General features: G+C 37.0%; 1 protein-coding gene and 1 pseudogene across 4 annotated transcripts in view; both read right to left on the reverse strand.

Moving 5' to 3' along the window:
- Window positions 1–1286: 1286 nt before the first annotated feature.
- Window positions 1287–1608, reverse strand: LOC309660397 (elongin-B pseudogene; annotated as a pseudogene). The gene is made up of 2 exons: window positions 1484–1608; window positions 1287–1452 (listed from the first exon to the last, which is right to left on the reverse strand). The product of its transcript is annotated as an elongin-B pseudogene (transcript).
- Window positions 1609–2249: 641 nt separating this feature from the next.
- ZPLD1 (zona pellucida like domain containing 1) overlaps window positions 2250–20612 on the reverse strand; it is a 356592-nt gene continuing 338229 nt past the window's right edge. For all 3 annotated transcript variants that reach the window (XM_082460475.1, XM_082460473.1, XM_082460474.1), the window contains 5 exons: window positions 19978–20058; window positions 16360–16531; window positions 15192–15300; window positions 9813–9842; window positions 2250–9395 (listed from right to left, as the gene is read on the reverse strand). In XM_082460475.1, the coding sequence (XP_082316601.1) occupies window positions 9220–9395; window positions 9813–9842; window positions 15192–15300; window positions 16360–16531; window positions 19978–20058 (568 nt within the window). In that variant the 3' untranslated portion in view covers window positions 2250–9219. The remainder of the gene's footprint in view (window positions 9396–9812; window positions 9843–15191; window positions 15301–16359; window positions 16532–19977; window positions 20059–20612) is intronic.

A 20612-nucleotide genomic window follows, 5' to 3' on the forward strand; every position in this document is an offset into this window, starting at 1 on the left:
GAGCCAGGTCAGCTGAATCAGCCCTGGTGATCGTAAATGATGGATAAGTGTAACCATTTGGGTCAAAATGCTATACATAATAGAGGATTTCATAATAGAGGTGTATTTCCAGCTCTAGACACTAGGTAGTATGGCTCCTTCTTTCTGTTTGGGGATATACAGATACTTCCATATATCTATGGCGATCTCTTTTCAGCTTTCTGGAATTGCCTTCAGTCTTATTCCAGAGCAGTGGTTCTCAAACTTTAGCATGCAGCAGAATCAACTGGAGGGCTTGCTAAACAGAAAAAAGGGGACTCCACCCCCACAGTTTCTGATTGAGTAGATCTGGACTGGGTTCTGAGAAACTGCATTTCTAACAAGTTACTGGGTAAGACTGATGGTGAGGGTCAGGGGATCATACATCCAGGACTAGGGTTCTAGAGTTATTGTAAGTTTCCAATTTATTTCTCTTACTCCAAACCAACGCCGGCCATAATCTATCAGCTCGCAGGAATGAGCAACCTGTTTTACAAGCAATGTGCTCAAATTCCTTGACTTCAAGGCCCCCAGGAAGCTCTAGGTACTGATTTGCAGAGCTTCTGCATTTCATAGTCAGTTCCACATTTTCCCAGAGCATAGAAAGCACAAATAAAGATGATATCTAAGAAAAAAGTTAAAAACAATAATGCCTATACCTTTGCAATTTATGCACAGGTCCTCAAAACTCAATTTCGTCCTACGTGGTTTAGATTCCCTGGGCTAGCCCTGCATAATCAATATAATCTAGAAAGCGTCACCTAATCAATACTGTAGAACTTGTTCATTTTTCTGCCAATATCAGATAGAAATAAGGTTTTGCTCATGTTTTGCAAATGAGTTTTTAAAAAAATTATTTTCATAACTTCACTGTGAGCCTTAGACTTTTCTAGTTGTCAGAGCTCAGCTAGGGAAAGCTATAACTGACTGTTTCATTTGACAGTTCCTTTGGAACAATTATTTAATGTGAGCATTATTTAAATGTGAGAGGAGAATGCATATATCTTGGTGTGGTTTTAAAATTTACCCTCAACATCTTATCTTCCATTTACATTTAAAACAGCACATTATTCTTTGCTTCTTGGCTTCCATTTAGAGTTAGCACAGAGTTCAGATATTGGGAGAAGTCATTTAAACTGAAGAGCGAAACATGATAACACATTTTTCTTTCTTCAGATGGGATTAAGAGAATAACCTCTCTTTTTTTTCTTTTTTGGACACCCAAATATCTTTTAAGGGGGGAGAAGGGGCAGTGGGGGGAGGGTCTCTCACTGCACATCTTGTTCATTGGGGCTGCTTCCTGAGTCCTGCGGCTTCATCACATGCAGCAGCTCGGGTGGGTTGGAGAAGGGCTCGATGAGCAGGGCCTCAAATGCTTCATCTGCTCGGAAGTCTAGTCCCACAGTGGCTGGGGCCTGAGGCCCTGCTGTCTGGCTGGTGAAGCCACACTCGCCCAATGTCTTACCGTCGTCCAGAAGCTTGTCGTCCTTCTACAGCCGCTCGCTGCTCGTCCAGCGACCGCCCGAGGATGTCCTCGACGATGCGCTTCAGCTCCAACACGGTGCTTGACTCCTTGGCGTCCGTGAACATGTCGTTCTCGTGAGGAACCCGTCCCTCACAGCTACTTCTTCTCCCTCTAGACGCTCCAGAACAGCCGCGCTCCGCCCCCTTCCCAGCAAACCGGGCGCTGGTCCCAGCATGCCCCGCGCCAGGGCGGCCCCACCCCGCGCCCGCAGGGCTCCGTGATTCTCTTAATCCTATTTAAAGAAAGAAAAGTGTTGGTCTTAAGCTGAGGCAAAATGTGATCCCTTTGAACTCTATAGTTGACAATTTAGGAAAAACCACACAGTCCTCAAGGCATTATTTCAAACCCTCTGGGTATGTACAAAGTTACTTACACTGGTTGCCATTTTGAGGAAAGATCCCTTTTTGAGGAAAAAATTTAACTCGAAAGAGTTCATGGGGGCTTCCCTGGTGGCGCAGTGGTTGAGAATCTGCCTGCTAATGCAGGGCACACGGGTTCGAGCCCTGGTCTGGGAAGATCCCACATGCCGCGGAGCAGCTAAGCCCGTGAGCCACAACTACTGAGCCTGCGCGTCTGGAGCTTGTGCTCCGCAACAAGAGAGGCCGCGATAGTGAGAGGCCTGCGCACCGCGATGAAGAGTGGCCCCCGCTCGCCGCAACTAGAGAAAGCCCTCGCACAGAAACGAAGACCCAACACAGCCAAAGAAAAAAAAAAGTTCATGAATTAGGGCAGGAAAGCTGCTACAACCTTTCTCCTCAAACCTGGAGGAATTTGGACCTTATAGCTGTATTTCCAATGGAGTCCTGACCACCCTTTCCAAGGGATACTGAGTAGGGCATGGAGGGAATACCAAGAGTCTCCAAAGCAATTATCACTGTTCTGATGAGGTGATGGGGTGAGGCGAAAATGCACAGGAAATGGTTATTTGTTTACTTCAAAATATGAGTAGTGTTCAACTAAAGGGGCTGATCTGGAGAATTTCTGTATCTGTTTCATATGCCAGGCAGTGACATTATACTTATTCTGGAGATTGCCTTTATGTACAAATAGCATTCATTACATGCAGCTTTTGTCAACTCTAAAGGGCAAAGGAAAAACAGATTATTAGTAAAATAAAAAAAAAATAACACTGGTATGTATTTTTATTCCTCAGGGTGAGAGGGAAAATGCCTAGATGTTGTTTTCAAACATTCCAGCCATCAACTCCAGAGAGCATGGACGAACATAATTTTCCCTGATGACAATAATGAAGATGATAATGCTTTTCAGCATTTCCCAGAGCGTAAACTCGGTTTGAGTGTGAGCCTGGCTGTGTGACCATAACGAATGCTAGTGATATGGGAAAAACAAATGCACAAATGAAAAACAGTGAGTCGGATAGCTCATTCGTTGCTGTCAATAGAATCCAGAGTTCCCCAAATCTGCTTAGTGTCTGCCATTGTATAATCTTAAGTGCATTGCAAGACCATTTGCATGTTGAATAAAATGTTAGAATTGCTTTGGAATAAATAAAGCAGTTGCATTTCCACTGTCTCTCAGAAAGGTTTGGATTTTTGTTTTCTTCCTACATGCTCATTAGATTAAGTGCAAAGAATTTTTTTTTTCAGTAGATGAAATAAAGTTGAGAATTGATGCAATTATGTCAATAATATAGACAAAACACTTTCCTCAACTTCCAAATTACCAGACCACTAAAATTACTTTCTCATTTAAATTATCTGGATACTTTCTCAAAACAAAAAAAAAAAGGAAAAGAAAAAAGAAAAGAAAACATTCTAGAGAGTAGTAGTATAAGAAGATTAATATCAAAACCAATTATTTTTCCTAACTGACCATAGTTAACTTTTCTATCAGTTTCCTTCGTGTCTTTTTTCTGTGTGAGCTCATATTATATATACAGTTCTGTATTCTGCTTTTTTCTTTTCATGTTATAGCATAAGCATCTTCCATTTGGGTAAAGGCTTTTTATAACTGACTTTAGTGTTTACATATCATTATAGCACAGCAAAGGACCATAATACATCTAAGAATTTTGTATTTGGAAATATTTAAGTGGCATCTAATATTTTTTATTAAAAATAATAGTGATAAACATCCTTGTACATAAATCAATGCATCTCATGTTTTAAAGCTGTGAGTAAATGATGACATGACTTGAGTAACATAGGTTTAAGTCAGATCCTCTGATGATAGCTGGGCGTATGGAAACCCACAGTACATTTCTGAGACACCCGTGCTGGTAGTGTGATGATGGGACTAAGTTCTGGAAAGTTAAATAATGAGAGAAAGTCTCCTGTGGCAGCTTCCAGGAAATTTCCTTAAACTATTGACGATGTGTGTATGTCCTTTGCCTCTGTTTTTGGACCTTTCTCCATTTTGGACCACAAGACAAGGGCTACAGACCAGGGATGGTGAAGTGTGAAATAAGAGAAATTCTCATTATGGATCCATTGACAAACTGGAAAGAAAGCATTAAAGTTTTGATAAATCTTTTAATGAGATAATGAATCACCCGTGTTCCAATTGCATTTTTGAGAGTGGGGGTGATGCAAAAACTAATTGTGATTTATCTTTATAGAATTTGAGAGAAATAGCTGGGTTCAATTCTCTCTCAGTGGGCATTCTGCCATCTCATTTTATGAACAACAAAATATATGTTAGCAAAACAATAGCTTTTAAAATAAAATCAGTTCCAATCCCCAAGTGGTAAATAATTTCTAAAGTTAGAAAACTACACGCAAAGGGAGAAATGGCTTCAGGACCTGTGTAACTTTGAGTCAGAGTTGCGTGAAATTGTCAAACCCAAACTCTCCCGGGATCTTCCAGTGTTAGTTGATTAGCCAAAGGAGCAGGATTATTCAGTAATAGATTGTGCTTTGGGCATTGCTAATACAGCTATGCTCCTGATGAAAACTAACCTCAACATTTGATCCAAGTTCCCTTTGACTAAACCTCCATATAATGATGTCACTTCTCTTTTCAACATAGAAAAGGAAAGGGAAAATTGAGATAATTATGTTGGCAATTTAAGTAAAACAAAAAATATACAGATACTTGAGGCAAAAGGGAATTAGAGGTTTGAACTATGCAGATGACAATCTGAGTTCTCAATTTCACTTCACCAAGAATACAAAGCATTTTTTAAATGTAGTTTATTGAACAGAGATTTCCAAATATTGTGTCTAGTACCCAAACCAGTTCTCTCCTTGCTATCTCAGCAAAAAGTGGTATTAAGGCAATTTTAGTTCTCCTGTATTATTCAAATTAGTAAAGATCAGGCAAGATATTCTCACAAACATGAAAGTATAACTTATATTTATCCAGTTCCCACTTCATTTGAGTCTCTGGAGGAGACGAGTCACCATCATGAGAAACATGGGTAACAGCTACCAGAGATTTGTTTTTGTCTTCTACCAGTGAACTCATGCCCTCTGAGAAGCTGCCTCACCTCCCAGGGTTCAACACTTGCCTTGTTTCATTTGCCCCCTATTATCTCTGCTTTGCTGTTTTATGCTTTTCACTGCTTCTGGCCTGTTGTCACTGCTGAGGACATCACTCACTCCACTCCTTGGCCACCCGCCCCCTCAATACCAACCCTGCAGGATGTAGGTCCAGTCAGTACTTTGATGCCAGGCCTCCTTCTGCCCTGTTTCTCATGATAAGGAGAGATAATTCAGCATAATTTCCAAGCACATCACTGCCCACCCACTCATAGCCCTGTCTTTTCTCTGTTTGATCCATATTTTTAGCTAATATAAAAGAGGACCCTCTGCTCACAAGCCCTTACCTCCAGACATTAAATATTTCAAAGTAATTTCAAGAGGAGATTATCAAATTTTGTAATATTTTTATTTATTCATTCCCTTAATGTGGCTGGGTTCATTAGGAAGTTTTATATTTCAGTAGTGTGACACATAATAATGGTGTGTTTGCAAGTTTACCAGCTGTGATGGTTCATTTTGTGTCAACTTGACTGGGCCACGGGTTGCCCAGACATTTGGTCAAACATTATTCTGGGTGTGTCTGTAGGATGTTTCTGGATGAGACCTAACATTTGAATACATGAGTAAAGCAGATTGCCCTCTCTAATGTGAGTGGACCCTATTTATTCAGTTGAAAATCAGAATAGAACAAAAAGTCTAACTCTCCCATGACTACGAGAAATTCCTCCTGCCTGACTGCCTTTCCAACTGGGACACTGGTTTAGTCCTTCCTTTGGACTAGAACTGAAATAAGAGCTCTTCTGGGGCTTGCGCCTGCTGGCTCTCAGTCTGGAAACACATCACCAGCTCTCCTGTGTCTCCAGCTTGCCCACTGCAGATCTTGGGACTTGTCAGCCTCCATAATAATGAAAGCTAATTCCTTAAAATAAATCTCTTTATATGCATACATCCTATTAGTTCTTTTTCTCTGGGGAACCCTAAGACACCAGCCAATCCTGGTACTTATTTTGTTTACTACCCAAGTATATACTTTCCTAAATTACAAATTTGGATTGTTTTGTATTAAATGTCTCCCCGCTTGTAAATAATTGAGGAACTTCATTTTCAAAAGCAATTCATCTATGGTCAGCTTGCTGTTTTCCTTATAAATATAAAATGAAAGCAAATGTGTGCTAGCCTAATAGCCTCTATCATCTTGACAGAAGGCTCTCCATCCTGTTACAGTTCTCTCCTGCCAAGTGCTCTGAGAATCCTTCAAACTACACCTTGTGTGTGTTCACAAACAAATGTCTCCCATATACTTCTTCTCCTGCTCTTTTCTCACTTCTAGAAGTTCACTGCCTTACATTTTCCACAGCTAACAACGCCCCTTCGTGGACCATCATGTCTGTCATGCTCCCAAAGCTAAGTGCCAATACTTGAGGACCCAGACTAGTACTCAGTTCTGGAAGATTGGATTCTCCCTGAGTGAGGAAAAGGATTTCTCCTCAACTCTTTGTCATATTCCAAAACAAGGGGTGGCAGCCAGATCCTGACGGGACTGTCATGAGAGACTATGCGACTCTGGGCAGAAGCTGAGCTCCTGTCTTTCCAGTTTTTACTTTCCCCTCAAAGTTTTAAAAATCGTAGGCTCAGTTTTAGTCAGAGCTCAGACGCAAGGTAAAGGACTTCTTTACCCTCAGCTGATCTCATGAACATGCTCCCAACACAGGGCTGTGGAAGTTCAGCGTGGAGAGGGCAGTCTTCATCTGGCCTAGAGCTACTGCCCTTCCCTGTTGCATTAGGCAGCTTATTTTAAGTTTAACCTTTCTTAATGTTTGTGAAAGTAGGAACAGAATGGTGAGAGTAGGATGGAGATATATCTTAAAAACCAAAAAAATAAAAAACAAACAAAAAAATCACTGTTTTAAAGATATCACTTAATTATTTTATTGAACAATCATCTTTTACATGTCATCAGACCTTACCCCTGAAGTGCAAAAAACAGTTTGAGGTATTAAAACTGAAGGAACATTTGCACATATTTTGTAAGGTTTTCACACTATAGTAACTGGAATATTCAGTATAACTAAATACTACATATAACTGCAGGTTTACAAGAACAACGCTATTTAAAGCAAACCTGGTTTGTCTCATTATAGCTTTGGACATCCCACTTATGTTATAAAGGTGGCAAAAAATAATATGAGATTTAAGTTGCTTGCAAACTGATATGTGCATTATTCAGTTTTAGAAAATGGTGTATAGAATTTAACGGGTTAATAGCTGAAACAGTAACTATCCCCAAAGCACAAAAATCAAACTGACAAACCAGTTTCAATGATATAATGTCCTATTCACAGGATTTAATCCTTGGATCAATGGCAATTCACTTAAAGTATCTGAAATAGATTTACCAGAATATTTCAATACTATCCCTGTACATGGAGGGTCACATAAGTGGCATGGTCCATATTTTTTTCTGTAAGATTTCCCCCTTTAAATTAGTAAATAAATTGCTAACACTGATAAAGTTCAGAATGGTCACTTCAAAGTTATTTTGAAGTAACATGAGGAAGAGGAGACTGGCTTTTTAAGTATTTGTTAGACTCTGTTATATTGAAGAAATTATCAGGAGACTTTTCAGATCCCATTTCCCTCTGACTGTGTCTATACCTTGAAAGAGAAAGTTGAAGCAATTATATAGCTAATTAGAGTAATATAAATACTTTCTTCTGAACTATTCAGGCAAATTAGAGAAAAGGTATTTTTTTGATTTGATGATTGATTTAATTATTAACATCAGAGCATAGACACTTCATTTGAAACAAATCTAAGCTTGCATAGTGATTTGCATGTAGTATAGTAAAATTAAGTCCTGAATAATAGGTCGCAAATGTTGAATAACAATTAGTCTCTACAGCAATTTCTACAGTTATAAACAGCACTTCTAGTAGCTGCACATGCTAGGTTCTGGTGTTTGTCATTGAATTGTTTTATTTGTTCCACTGTGTAGATAGATTGAACAAAGGGAAGCTTGATTTTTTGGTAAGAATATAGGCTTAAAATTTGGCTTTTTAAAATTTTTTGCAAAACTGATAAAAAATAAAATACTTCTTGCAGTTTACTATTAGAGGAAAATACTGTTTCCTCCATGGCATTCATGACGCCTTAAAGGAGACACCTGCAAAAGCAGGCCTCCTCCAGACTATATGTTTTGTCTACATCAGAAATTTGTAAGAAAAGCGACATTTTTTTCATGGAGACTCCAGCAAAATTCTGCAAAAACATTTAACCTGTTTCCTCTTTGTTCTAGGGAAAAAAACGGAACTTAGGTTTTTAAAAACCCCCATAGGAATGCTATGCTTGTGTGTGGGGACAATGTCCTCTCCCACAACTACTGTTTGTTTTCTCACGTATTGGTTCCTGAATTAAGAATAATCTTTGCAGTCTGGAAGCACAGCTGCAACAGCAGCTGAGTGGTTTACTTGGGGGCAGAGGGAACACGAGTTGATGTTCTCACTTGAACCAGGAGAAAACTGATCACAGATTCTTCTGTCAAATGAATAACGACCTAGTGTCAGTATCCTTTAGAGGTTAACGACTATTTTTAGTGTTTGCTACACAAATGGATGCTCCCTCCAGGTTAGGATACAATACCCAAGAGTTGTATTTTTTTTTTTCAAATGAATGTTTTCAGACATGGAAATCAGCCAAAAACATAGGAGGTCATAGAATGAGAAATTAAATCTCAGGTGTCCAAATTGGCTGGTCCAATTAAAACCTATCCCCAAGCTGCAATTATCTGGAACAAAACAAAAAGCAACTTTCATTTCAGGACCACATATGCAAATCTAAATGCCATCACAATGGCTTTTAATGCTTAGGGGATAAAATGCAACAAATTTATTTTTTTTCCTATGGTCACCTTTTATCTATAAAACCAATAACCAAAAGAAAATTGAAATGAAATGAAATAATGACAGATCCTATAAGATCTAAGTCCTGAATGTTGTTTGCTTATTCTCAGTATACCCATGGGTGCCATACAAACAGGGCTGACCACAAACGTAAGTGACAAGAGCAATATTATCAAAATTCTCTCACTATTGTCATGCTAACAAGCTACACTGAAATCTATCAAACCTACAAATATCAAATGCTGGCTGGCATTCAATTCAGATAGAACACTGACTGCAGTCACACACTGCAGAGTCAGTGAAGCTTTCTCCCGAGAGCAGGAGCCTGTGACAGTCAGTCAAAGACTGGATTTCGTATGCCATTCAATACCAGACTGGTGGGTGCCTTCCTGTGTAGAAGGGCCAGTGAACACAGGAGGAGGGAAAAGCTCACGACTCCCAGAATGACCATTCCTGATATCAGTGCACTGGTGATGGCGTTCAGCTGGAAATGAGGTTCGTTTGGAGAACCTGCAAGTAATAAACACGCACAGTGGGAAGGTCCAGCATCAGATTTAACTCACCTTATCCCAATTTAAACCTGCAAAGCATCTGTCATCAGTATCTTGTAGAATAACAGCATGAGACAATTATGCTACAATTTATTTGACTATAATTCAATTCAATACCCAAAGGATTGTATGGTTTAGAGGCCTGGTATCCCCCCCGGCAGCCAAAAACAGTCACCTATAAAATGCTCTAAAGATTGACCAACAGGTTGCATATGAGTTCAGAAATCCTCAGTGAACTGTTATTTAAAATATAACAAGCTTGTTAAACCAGAGCTCATTATTTTTAGTTGATTACAGTTTTGTAACTAATCACCAAGAAATACTTACCATTTAAAAAAATTATACTTTAATTTTCAATATATGTTAATTATCTTACCAAGCTGTGAATTGTTGGTTGGAGACTCATCTGGGGGGAAAAAAAAAAAAAGAAAAGCAATATTGTGTCTCCAAATATTTATCTATGTCTGTTATAGTTCTATAATTACTTTTTACCTATATGTCCCCTCACCTTCACCCACAAGCTCCCTGGGAAAGGCAATAACGAAAGTCCCGCTAAACCGTCTGCTTTCTCATTTCCTGTTCCATGTGTCCAAGATTTCATCATCTATCTATTCCTCCAAGCCCACACCCCGCCACTGCCCTGGGCATATAAATAAAATCGTAAAACATACTGCTCTGTATTCTTTCCTGCTGACTTTGCTTCATCATTATCTCTCCAGTCAGGTTAGTGGGGGCAGTAATTGTTAACAGCTATTACATTTTTTAAAGCCCTATAACCTGCCATTTATTATTCTTTTATAGAGAAACATTCATTATTTAGTGCCACTCTGTTTTAAGTGATGCCAATTTGCCCATTATAATCTGCAAAAAACATCAAGTTCCAAGAAAATAAATTCGTACTTAATAACTAAATGAAAAGAAAAATCATTCCTGAACTTGAGTTGCAGTTTTATTTGCATCTGTTAAGTAAAAGACTGAAGCCATTGATTTTTCACTTTTCCCTGGCAAACATTATAGATGCAATGAACACATTCACTTGGTTTCCCAGTTTTTGTTACCCATTTTGTAATCATATAGCAATTAACCCTTGAACATACACAATGAGTGGATTTTATATTTGTGTTTAAATACATGGGTGTATATGTGCCTGTGAGTGTTTGTTATTTGAACCATAAAATGTGTGCAGTTGGCTGTTTGATTCTGGAGTATAAATACTATTACAATTAATATGTGTGTAATTTCATACAGTTTACAAAGTGCTATCTCATATGTTATCACATTTAATTCTCATAATTGCCATATGGTTTAAATATTATTGCTACTCCCATTTTACAGATGAAGAAACTTCCATCTGTCACAGCCTCCATGATAAAGTAAACATAAGCTTAAATAAAAGATCAGTTTCAGAGTCCCTTTTCTAAAATAATATAAACTAGCAAGTGTGGAAATATTTTTAGTAAAAGAGATAAATATCTCAAACTATAAAACTCCAGGATTAGTATTTGAAATAATTGATGGGAGAACCTGGTGAGATATTTATAAAACATCTGATGCCATTTCTTTTCAGACATATGAGTCTTGGCAGAAATGATGGTTCTGCTGTTTGATCCTGAAGTACAATGTCCAAAATCAATAGAGCACTCATTCATAGGATTCTTTAGAATGGTGCAATGCATTGCTATAGGACAAAAAGAAAAAAAAAATACAAATTTTCATTATAAGACGCCCTTAGGAAAATCCTAACCTCCAACCGTATCATCCTACAAGGACAATAGCTTCTCATGGAAATAGACAGGATGTATGCACTGTGATTAATTCATCCAAAAGATCTGAGTGCCCCTTTCCCAAAACAAGCTGCCTCACTGGAACATGGAAGAGAATATATAATGCTATAAAATTCCTTTTTAAAAGTTATTCTTTGTTTAGGAATTACATTTATTTGCTCTTAAAAAAAAAAAGGTTTCTATTAAAGAATAGAAAGTTTCCTCCTATGTATCCCAAATTAAGCAAAAGTTCTATGATTGTATGCCCCCACTATTTTCTGCAATTTCAGGTTAACAAAAGAAGTCAGAATATCCACTCCTCTCTTACATTACCAAAGCACTTTTGTAAGAACAGCATCCCAGCTGTCATCTACAAGGACTTGGCTGTGGACAAAATCTCTGTGTGGGGACAAAGATGCCAAACGAGCCACATCCGCTGCAGGCTCCAGGACTCTGAAAAACTGAAAGCATCCTACCTTTGGTAGATGGCTGAAATCAGAGTGTGTAATATTTGAATATTGTTTGGAATTGTACTCGATACTGAATAAGCTTAGCGAGAATAAATGTATCTGTTATCTTCTGTTTCTGGTATCCTGCAATGTTAGGATCATTGCAATTAAAAGAAAATCAAAGAACTGTCTAGAAAAGGGAGGTAGAGATTTTTCAGGAGCTTTTTGTCACCACACACTTCTATTTCTCTCTCACACCAATTTGGTCTTATACACATGTACACTAAAAGAAACCTTATGGAATTCAAACAGATTGGAATTCTAAACTTGGTGAGCTCTTCAAAAAACATATAGCTAGCTGAGGACCCATAGGAGGAAAGTGATAGCAGCAATACCACAGCTGTTTAAAAGCCAGAAGTGGAAGATAAATTGTCATTCTCTGCTTTTCTCTCAGATAAGTAGCTGAAATAAATGGAAAAAGTGAACATCAGTGCAAAGATATATGCAGAATGAATATTTTTCCTTTCTAAGCACAAACTATTTTTTTAAGTCTTCAATTTACCTATGTGGTAAATTGAACCACATATTTCAGGTTGAGAGCCTCAAAACTTTCTACTCTCCACTGGGTCATGTTCGTTAATAGTCTGTCTCTACATTTGAATTCTAAGATTCCCCAAGGGCAAAGACTGTGGCCTGTTCTCTATTTTATTCCCAGTTCCTAGCAGAGTGGCTGTCCCTGTAGGGGCTAAATAAATATGCTAGAATGAATTATTCAATGAAACTCAATGACACTAGTTGGACAAGAGTTTGGCTTGAACTTCTCCATATGAATTTTTGTAAAAAAAAAAAAGATTAGGTACTACTATTTTCCAGTGATTATACCTTTAAATTTTCAGGATTGTACCCCATGATAAGCATTTCCCTACCGAATAGTTTTAGCATTTCAGAGCTTAAAATAAGAACATTTCATGAATTTTGAGAATTTTGAATGCTGAGGATATGAATATCTTCCAAAGTCAACTAAAAAAAGGATTAACAATGTTGGGTAAAAATAACCACAACAGATTTGACTTCATTAAAGTAAAACAAAACAAAACAGAAGTTCTGAGGTTTAACAACTTATTAAACTTGATCCAAGCCAGATGTCTAGGGGAAGGTGTGGTTCAGTGAGTAAACAGAGCAAAAATTCCAAGTATCAGAGAGCTTTGAAGAGAGCAAATCAAGCCTGAAACTGGACTTGTCTATGAAAATCAGTCACAGGATCTGCAGAGATAAATTCTAGCTGAATTAAGGTAAAAAATAAAGTAAAACTAAGAGAAGAAGGTAGCCCTGGTCATTAAGCTGGACATTAAATTTACATAGAATTTGCCTGTGAATGGCTATAGCTTGATTTCTGAGTTGTATTTGTATGGAATTTAAAATTTAAAAATTTTAAGGATATTATAGTATTATAATGAAATCATTGTTACACATGGTCCTCTAGGCAGTGAGGCCACCATGATATCCAAAAATAAGGACCATCCTACTGCTATTTATCAAAGTTACAAAAAAAAAAAAAAATCCACAGAGAGAGAGAGAAAGGAAGGAAGGTTAACCATTATCCTTTGGGGGCTTTACCGGTGGAGAGACCAAGGTGACTAGGAGAGAACCTTAGTGCATTGGGAAATAAATGCCATCTTTGAGGTGGAAACAAGTCGAAATTGGAAAGGAAGAAATCCAGGCATGACATCAGAGGTACTGTTATCAAAGACATTAGCTCTTTGAGGTTTTAACATAGATATTTCGGATGACTAGACGTGATGTGGAAGAAACCTATAAACCTGGATAGCTGGTGAGCTACAGTAGGATTAGAAACTGCTGCTTGGTAATCTTTACTGGGATTTGGAGATCTTAATAATTTTGGTCTGTTTTAAAATTATATTACACTAGTAAATTATTTAAAATTTTTAATATTTAAATTTGATTTCGTCCAGGTAAGAAGGAAGCAAAGAAGTTAATAAGGAGGAAGAGTCATCTACTCAACATGGACAGAGAAATGTCACTTTCAAGGTTCTTTTCTTATGGCAAACTGACTCCAGATACGCTCCATAGAAATAAGAATATTTTTTATTGTGCCTACCCAAAAGCATTCCTAATTATTGGCAGCAAGAGCTGAGTTTCCATGCAGTGTAATTCTATGAGCTATTTCCGACAGCTAGATGGAGATAAGGATTGGGCCTCTGACAAACCACAAACCAGTCATTTTCAAACCATTCAAAAACATACCAAACCCTCAGGGAGTACAGACTAAGTTTGAAATTTTATATTTAATAAATTTCTGCATTATTTAAAGGGCCTCTTAGGCTTTTAAAAAAAATACTAATATGTGTACACAAACACGAAGGAGTGAATAATTAAAGCAATTGTCTGGATTTTTCAGGCCCAAATGACTTTTGCTTAATTACCTCTTTCAGACAAAACTTTCTTTTCATTGTGGGACAGGAGGCCCACAATTGAAACATAATAATAGCCTATGGCTATTATAAAATAGAGAAAAATTATTAGCATATAGTCCAAATCAGAATTCTGCTTTCCCTTTTTAGACAAATTTAGAACCATAGAGTTAGAAAGAATCTGAAAGGCTACTTTTTCAAACCCTTTATTTTAAAAATAAAGAAAGAAATCTTTGCCCAGAGAAGTGGAGGAAAATCCCAAGTTCCACAGCTTATTAGGACAAAAGCTGGAACTAGAACCAGTTTTTCGGACTTCAGTGTGTGTTGTTTACAATGCATGTCTGTTTTATCTTACTGATTCTGGATATCTCCAGGTTCACGCTTGTAAAGCAGTATCCCTTTGGAGAGTGTGTGTGTATGTGTATATGTATGTGTATGGACATGCATGTACAAATATTTGTATACATGAAAATGTATTGTATTTGTGTCCATTGTAATTGTGTCCATTAGAGTCATGAGCACAAATGAGTGCACTGGTGGGCATATTTACATACTACTACAATTCAGGATCCTGGGAGGAAGCAAATGGTATTCAAACTAGCAATTTAAGGAGATTTAATAGGACTATTTATAAAGATGGAGGGAATTCACAAGAGAAAGTCAAGTTACCTGGGCTATGGGTTAAAGGGAGAGTTTCCAGAACTCTGAGAGTAGTTGAATGGAGAGAGTTGTCTGGTGGGAGCTGTGTGGACTTCACACCCAACCTCTGACAGCACCACCTATTGGCCAAGTCCAACCAGAAACTACTTGGCAAGGCAGCCAGAGAGGGGCTGGGAAGGGCAGAGTGGATCCGGATGGGCAAATGAAACATGTCCAGCACCGTATACTTTGTGTGTGTGTGTGTGTGAAGGGAAATGTGGTAAAGACAATATTTCCCTTAGTAAGTTGAATAAACAGGAAACTACCATGAAATTAAAGTTGTCTAGCAGTTTATCTTGTCTCACAGTTAATTAGTGCTCTTTAAGAATCACTTTGAGTTCTCCTCAGAAGCCAAGGAACAAGCCATTTTGGAACCGTCTATTACTACACACAGAAGGAGGAGCGCTCTTACCACTCCGAGTAATGATGGGCCCTGCAGAAAGGACAGCATTTCCAGAAGTGCTCTGGGGGCTCCAGGTGGTCCTCCTCCCCACATCTCGCCTTTCTCTGTGGTCGCAAATCTAAGGAGTTAAGAAAACAAATGAAATTCCACACCGGCACAAAATTGTTTCTTTATGGCCATTTGGAAAGCAGATTCTTTTAGAAGAGATGCCACATGTTTAATTTTATTCATTTACTTCTGTGCATTTATTTAATTACTTTGCATATAACTGCTACAGTATTTCTTATCCTGGCTTGGGCCGCATTTCTTATTTCCTCCCGTTGTAATTGCGCATTGCCTCATTAATTTACATAGCTCAATGGCTCCCCTGAAAAAGGGCTGTGTTTATCAAACTTTTCTACTTTTATTTCTCTCAAGGCTTTAATAAATCTTTCCCTGAAATGTTGGTCAGCACAAAGCCAAGGAAATGTGGAATCTCCATTTAACCCCAACTGATATAGCTACTTAGGACTAAAGCAATTAATGATTGTGAAGAAATGCATGAATTAGAGCACACATATAAACACATTAAAGCTATCTCAAATCCAAAAACATGACTGCATTTTTCTCAGGTTAATATTGCTGTAACACTAGGGGGCCTACTGTCTAGATATTCTACTCTGCTCCATAGCCCTACTGAAGGATTGGAAGTTCCCTGGTTACTCTGTTTCATGCGTCTGTGATTTTGACCATCCTTTGGCATGGAGTGTCTCTTATACTCTTGATTTTGCCTCTTTGGGGTTCAGCTGTCTTCAAAGTCATATCTCTTCCACTGAGCCTCCCAGCCTCTCCTGTTTCATCTCTCTCACAATGATGAATAATGCCTTTTACTACAGCCCATATATATGTCTGCCTTTGCACCATAACATTTTGTCATATTTTATTCCATGATTATCTCATGATCCTAAAGGATAAGCTAACTGAATTCAGAACTCATTCATGCATCTCTGTATTCCCAGTATAATGCTTGGCACAAAGCGGCATTCAATAGATCTTTCCTGGATAAATGAAAAAATTGTACTTCAAACTATTTGACCTGATGCATATCCACTTTCTATGTAGAAATTAGTTCCTAACACTTGATAACTTTCAGCTTAGATCAATTCAACAGTTCAGAATAAAGTTGCTAAAAACATACTGGCATAAGGAAGGGGCAGTCATCAGCTCTGCAGAGCTTGGTAACACAGTGCAGGAAGACAGTGGACATTTTCTGATTCTTGTGTTTCACAAATCGGAACACTTCAAAGGAAAAGCGGCCCTGCTGGCTCCTGCCGTTTTCAATGACGGTTGTTTGAGGATCTTTGTCACAGCTACACGTTAAAGAATGTGAAAACGATATTACTGGAAAGTACCAACCCACTGTGACTTGCAAATTAATTTCTGCAGTATTAAGAGTACCCCATTACATTAAGAGCTAACAAAATTATGCCATGTTATAGATACTTAATAGGAGAATAAACTAACTCAACAGATATGTAAGTGACCTAGATCACAATATTTAAGCAGATCAGTTTCTGATTATAATATTATTATCAAATTTTAGAGGAATTATACTTTCATATGGTTCAAAAATCCAAGCAGTATAAAATATATATAGTAAAAAGTCTCTCCCCACATCTCTGCCCTTGTCCATGCTCTCCCATGTCCACACACAAACCTGCCCGTGGTGACCTCACATGTTACTGCAGCCTCACAGGGCATATGCAAATAGAAGCAGAAGCAATATATTCTCAGTGTTCCCCCCTTCTTAAACAAATGATAGCACACTCTCTATATTGTTTTGTACCTTGCCTTTTTTTTAATTTAACAATGTATCTTAGAGGTCTTTCCATATCAATATTTAGAGAGCCTCCTTCATCTTTTTCCACAGTTGTACACTATTTCATCATGCACACGTCAGAGTTTATTTAACCTGTGCCCTATTTATGTACACTTGCATTGTTTTGAATCTTTTGCATTTTTACAAAGTAATAATGAATAGTCTTACAATACATCATTTTGAACATGTGCAGGGTTATCTATATATCTGTAGGATCATTCATCAGATTTTGCCACATCGCCCTCTATAAATATTGTTGCATTTTGTACTGCCCCAGTAATGTATAAAAAATACTTATTTCCCTCAGAGCTACATCAACAAAGTATATGTATGAAATTTTGGATTATTCCCTATTTGGTAGGAACAATAAACCATCACCATATAATATCAATTCACCTTTATCTTAGTGTGAATGGATGTGTGCATTTTTCATATATATTAGAGCCATTTGTGTTTCTTTATCTGAAAATTTTTTATGTTCCTTGCTCAAATTTTTATTGTACTGTTGGCCTTTTCCTTAAGATTCCTATAAATTCTTCGTTTTTAGGAAGAGTGGTTCCTTGTTTGTTACGTAAGTTGTAAATTGTTTTAACTTTGTTGTTTGGCTTTGGACATTCCTCCCAGTGTGTGTGTGTGTGTGTGCGTGTGTGTGTGTGTGTGTGTGTGTGTGTGTGTGTTTGAGCACAGAAATTTTATTTTTACATAATTTAATTTTAAATATTTTATTTTATGGCTTCTAGTATGTGGGCTAAACAGGATTTTCCTTACTCCAAATTTCTAAAGATATTTTGCATGTTTTCTTCCATCACTTTTAAAGCTGTAGTTTTTACATTTAAATTAATCTATTTAAAGTTTACCATGGTATAATGAGTGAAGTACAGATCCTATGCTATTTTTTTTCTTAAGATTATCTACTATCCAGCACTATTTTTAAAAATCTCTGTCAATCCCACTGATTTGCATGTTACCAAACTCTGTCATATAGTAAATTCCCATGTTTTGGATCTATTTTTCAACTTACTACTCTAAATTTTTGTCTATGTGTCTAGCCTCACATAATATCATACCCCTTTAATAACTTTAGAGCTTCTATTAACTGTAATATCTGGTAGAGCCATACCCTCCTCATTTCGATGTTGATTTCCCCCTTTCTTTGGTATTTTATGGATTTTTTGTTTATCCCTTTTTTCTCGATTCAGTTAGCTTGTGATTCTCTGTTCTTGTAGGTATGCATTTCTTCTGACTGTTTCTGGGATCTATGGCACTGGGACCCCTCAGCAATCACTTTTCTTCCCTGCTTCTCCTGCCACTTCTTCCCACTCTGCTTCCTGCCAGCCTTTTCCTGCTCTGTTTTGTCTTGACCGTAACTGTTTTTATCAACACTAACACATATTTTGGAATTTCTAGGTTTTCTTTTCCTCCTAATCTCACTGAAAATGGCATTTAGGGGACTTTTTTTAGTTATCCATTTCAGTCTCTATAGTTTCCAAGAAGAAAACTGAAAGAATTAAGCTGAAGCCATAGTCATACCAGAAGTCTGATGATCTTATTCTAGATTATCAATACGTAATCATTATAGAAATTTTGGAAAATAAGAAAAATGTCAAAACAAAATGATCCACAATCTCACTGTGCATAAATAACAAAGGTGAACCTTTTGATGTATTTCCTTATAGTCTTTTCTATCATGTATTATATAAATGAGGTCAATTGTACAATCGTGTATGCCAATTCTTTCACTTCATATTTTAATACATTTAAATTTTAAAGAACCACATATTTCTAAAGATAGAAATATCAAGAAGACAGAAGGGGAAGAGATAAAATAGAACCAACTATTTTTTTCTATTTTATAAATAATTTTATATGATTATTGTGTCTGTGTGAGCTCTCAACTTACTGGTTCTCCATAATTCACCTACCCATTTCCTTACTGCTGAACATGCAGTCGATTCTCATGTTTTACTATTTTAAATAGCACTGATAGACAAGAAAGTCATAAATATTTTAGAATATGCCTCCCAGTTCACAAAAGTAGAATCAAAGGATATGAAATCTTTTAAGGTTTTTTGATACATACTGATATTTTTTCCCAAAAATGTTAACCAAATTAACACTTCCAGCAATAGAATATGAGTGTCAGTTTGATCATACCCTCTGAGTATCATCTTAACATTGATTAGCCAGTAAAACTTATTCTTTTGGTTTCCCATCATATTACTCCCATCATGTGTCAATAAGTGGCAGTGATCAGAGCCAACTGCATTTTATAAGCATGATTAGAAGCCATTGCTTGACTCTCAAGTCTGTTCTCCTGTCAGATAAAGATGCTGAAAAGGAACTGAGATGATTGAATGTTTTTATGATCAATGTCCCCTTTCCCCAAATGTAGATTACATTCACTCTATCACTGTCTATTGGGGAATGAAGTTGAAGTTATTGGCTCTGATAAAAAAGGAGTGGTAGGCTGTATTACACTTTCATACTAAATACTGATAAATGAAGAAAAGCATTTTGAGGTCTAAATTATCTAGCCCATTACTTTAATTTTATTCTCCTTTTGATATACCATGAGACAGTCTAGTTTTGGAAAAATAGTACCCTCTCACTGCCTTTCTCATATTGTCCATAGTACCCTAGCCATGCTTTTCCTAAGACAGTGAAATATTCCCACATGACCTAAACATGAATAAAACATCTTTGATGGAGCAAACTTACTTGTAACTGTCATTCAACAACAGCCTTATCAGCATTTCATGTTGAAAATTGTTCTCAACTTTTATAGTTCCAACTATATAAGGACTAAAAGTTCAAAATGTAAAACTTTAAATTTAAAAGCTATAAAAGTACACTATAATTTGTTTATCTGACTTAGCTTTTCTATTTTAATTATCTACAGTAGGATTATTGCTATCAATACAAGACTTAGACACTTACCTAAGGAAGAGATCATATCGAATATCATCATTTGGGTTCCCTGATGGGGTCGTGTAGCAATAATCCATTAAGACATTCCATCTGCAGGAAGAGGTAAGAATAATCTAGAGTCAGAATCTCCTTTTGGATGTTAGTTACTAATCCAAGGGAAGTAGATATTGACAAACATCTTATCCCAGGGAACATAGTTTTATATTATTTGCAGAGACTTCTTGTTTATTAAAATTTTCTCCTAAACTCAAACTATTTAAAAGTCTGCAACAAATTGCTGTCACACATCAAGAATCACATACAACCAAGAATAAAAATGCCAAGAAGACAAAAAGGGAGAAGGTAAAGTAGAACCAGATTTCTAGAGTGTGCTAATCTCTTCAGGATGCAATGTTTAAATAATAATATATGAGAAACCCAAAATAAACTATTTACATGCTACAATTTTTTTACTAGGGCAGAAATGGATCTTTACTTTTGAATTTCCTTTCAATTCTGATCATTCTGGATTTTCTAAGTGTCAAATGAAACTTGATTGATTTTGTTATTTTGCAGAGATGTTTCTGGAGATAGTTTTATATAATTTTGGCCCAGATTCTTATGGGGAGAGTTCCTTTGTTTTTTAATAAACTTTTATTGAATAG

The sequence above is a fragment of the Balaenoptera physalus genome (genome assembly GCF_965194825.1).
Source record: "Balaenoptera physalus genome assembly, chromosome: 4".
NCBI lineage: Eukaryota > Metazoa > Chordata > Mammalia > Artiodactyla > Balaenopteridae > Balaenoptera > Balaenoptera physalus.